The sequence below is a fragment of the Penaeus monodon genome, chromosome 19 (assembly GCF_015228065.2).
Source record: "Penaeus monodon isolate SGIC_2016 chromosome 19, NSTDA_Pmon_1, whole genome shotgun sequence".
NCBI lineage: Eukaryota > Metazoa > Arthropoda > Malacostraca > Decapoda > Penaeidae > Penaeus > Penaeus monodon.
The window spans coordinates 7249479-7251971 of NC_051404.1; the positions used below are offsets into that span (position 1 = coordinate 7249479).

The 2493-nt window shown below is 40.6% G+C and overlaps 1 protein-coding gene across 1 annotated transcript in view; it reads left to right on the top strand.

Annotated features, from left to right (window-relative positions):
• The window catches only part of LOC119585324 (glycine receptor subunit alpha-2-like), a 6493-nt gene extending 4378 nt beyond the window's left edge, over positions 1–2115 (top strand). The window contains 6 exon segments of the mRNA XM_037933998.1: positions 65–551; positions 723–805; positions 1315–1416; positions 1515–1631; positions 1727–2003; positions 2006–2115. Of these exon segments, the coding sequence (XP_037789926.1) occupies positions 65–551; positions 723–805; positions 1315–1416; positions 1515–1631; positions 1727–2003; positions 2006–2115 (1176 nt within the window).
• Positions 2116–2493: the final 378 nt, after the last annotated feature.

Genomic DNA, 2493 nt, shown 5'->3' on the forward strand with positions numbered 1-2493 from the left:
CTTTTCTGTTAGCCATTTCATGAAAACATTCAGTCCACTCGGGTTAAAAGTTTTACAATTTCAGGTTGATCTGCTGCTGACGGCGTGCAGTGAAGACAAATACACTTGCGGTGATGGGGCGTGCATCAGCAAGCACCGCCGCTGCAACTCGGTTGCCGACTGTTCCGATAACAAAGACGAGTTTAACTGCAGCGTACTGAGCATCCCGACAGGCTACCGCAAAGAGCGACCTCCCACGGCACCGTCAGGAGGACCTCTTGAAGTCGAGCTGGTCATCGGCATCTCCTCTATCAAGAAGTTCGACCTCGTGGACTTCAAAATCATCTTCAACGCTAGAGTGACTCTGAAGTGGCGTGACGCGAGAGTGACTTACCTCAGTCTGCAGGATGATTATTATATAAACAGGGTGAAGGATCATCGGTCCATTTGGAAGCCCCTCCTCTTTATAAGAGACGAAGTAGGAATCGTAAGTTTTGAGTTCCCTCGGTCGGCTCTGTATGTTAACCGAACCTCCGACCCGATACTGGATGACGACCAAATACTGACAGAAAGTAAGTGACACTGGAGTATATGATCTTGTGAAAAAGGATATCTATAAGCATCCATGTCATATATCTCAGAGTCCGACTCATAACGAGAACTATCAACAGGACTACATTGATATAGTTTTCATTTTAACAGTAAATTCTAAGAAATAACAACCTGCCATTGGCTTCCCCTAGGTTATGCTTTCAGCGGAGCTACCAACGTTTTGGTACACGAGCAAGAAGGATCTCTGACAATAATGTCACTACAACCTACACAGGTACCCATTCGACACACAAATCTGTTTCTTCTATGTGTCCGTGGTCGATCTAACCACCAATTTCGGCCTTTTCACGAAGGTATGTGTTTTTTCCTACCAGATTGTTTCACAAAAAAAATATTTTTCGCTAAAAAGTGCATTGCCAGATGAAAATATATCATTTTCCTTTATTTGCCTTTAATTGCCAAAAATTTGGGGAAGTTGGTAAAATTATAAAACCTTTTAAAGGGAAATCTATTTCACTGTTAGATATCAGAATAACATTATATATCATCCATATGCAAGACACGAGAAATTCTGTACACTTCATCATCACGTCACAGATCTGATAGCACAATGTCTTTTTGCATTACGTAGTTAAATAAAAGTTACGGTCTTAGAATAGCAATTATATCAATTCAAAATATACTTTAGTATCTCAAGCGAATTGGTCGCGTTAATTTTGTATTCACTATCCACGTAACTATTATTTTTTGCACTAGCCATAACATAAAAAAAAATATATGCAGGCCTCCGCTGTCCGCTTCGATGGGCGGAGAGAACTGCTAGAATACGAACTTCTCAGAGAAAGACTAGAAATCCTCGCCAAACGCAATGTCAGTTATGCCAAGGTGGGTTATTCAAGCCTATTGCTGGCTATAGGCACATGCGATATTCACAGACCTTATAACATTGCAGGGTATTCAATCAACTACGATTGACGTTTCAGGTGCAGTTTGTGTTTAAGAATCGTTACGTGTACTACATTGGGAATGCTTTTACACCGAGTCTGATGATGGTGATAATCTGCTTCCTGACGTTCCATTTTGATCTCCAGGATTTCCAGGTATGAGATTCACGGTGGTCTTAGGTGAGGAGGAGACTGAAATAAGAGTTATAGTGTGTGCATGAGTTGCATTTAAGTCCAAAACCTCTTCCTAGGATCGCATAATGGTGTCCCTGACCTCGCTCCTCGTCCTGGTCACCTTCTTCAGTCAGACGAGCCAGTCCATCCCCAAGACGTCCTACGTCAAGCTCATCGACGCCTGGTACTTGGCTCTCATCGCGGAGGACTTGCTGGCGATCGTGGCGCTGGTGTACATAGAGAGGATGCGCTTGGGGGAGAAGAAAATCATTTCCAAAGAAAAACGCGAACGACTGTACCTTGTTTCTAAACCGGCTAAGATGAATAAGGTCTTCTTGTTCATCTTCCCGACGTCGCTGTTCTTCTTCTATCTTATTTTGTTTTCATGTCTGTATCCAATTTTTTCGGGTTGAATCGGGAAAGAAAATTCAGTTGTTCTGCACTCTGTGGAACTGTTAGATTTTGATGATAATATTGAAAAAATATACAAATATCCAAGTCATCGACAGTAGTATAAAAATAGGTTGTGTAGAGCCTGTATGTAGGAAGTAATTATTAAAGTAAGCAAGATTATCCAAAGTTTTATGTTAAGAAATACCGACAAATATTTGCCGCGTGTTGATGCCAATGTTGATAATAAAGATAATAAAGACATCGGAAAGATAATGTTATATAGTGATAGTAATATTGAGTTTTAGTGCCATAATACCATTGACAACGATCAGTGGTACAATTATCACACTGAATTTTCTTCTTACTAATATGAATAATTACAGCTTACGATATCACATACAACAGTATCCCTTATGACATGCAAGATTTGCCATTAATAATGTGCACGGTA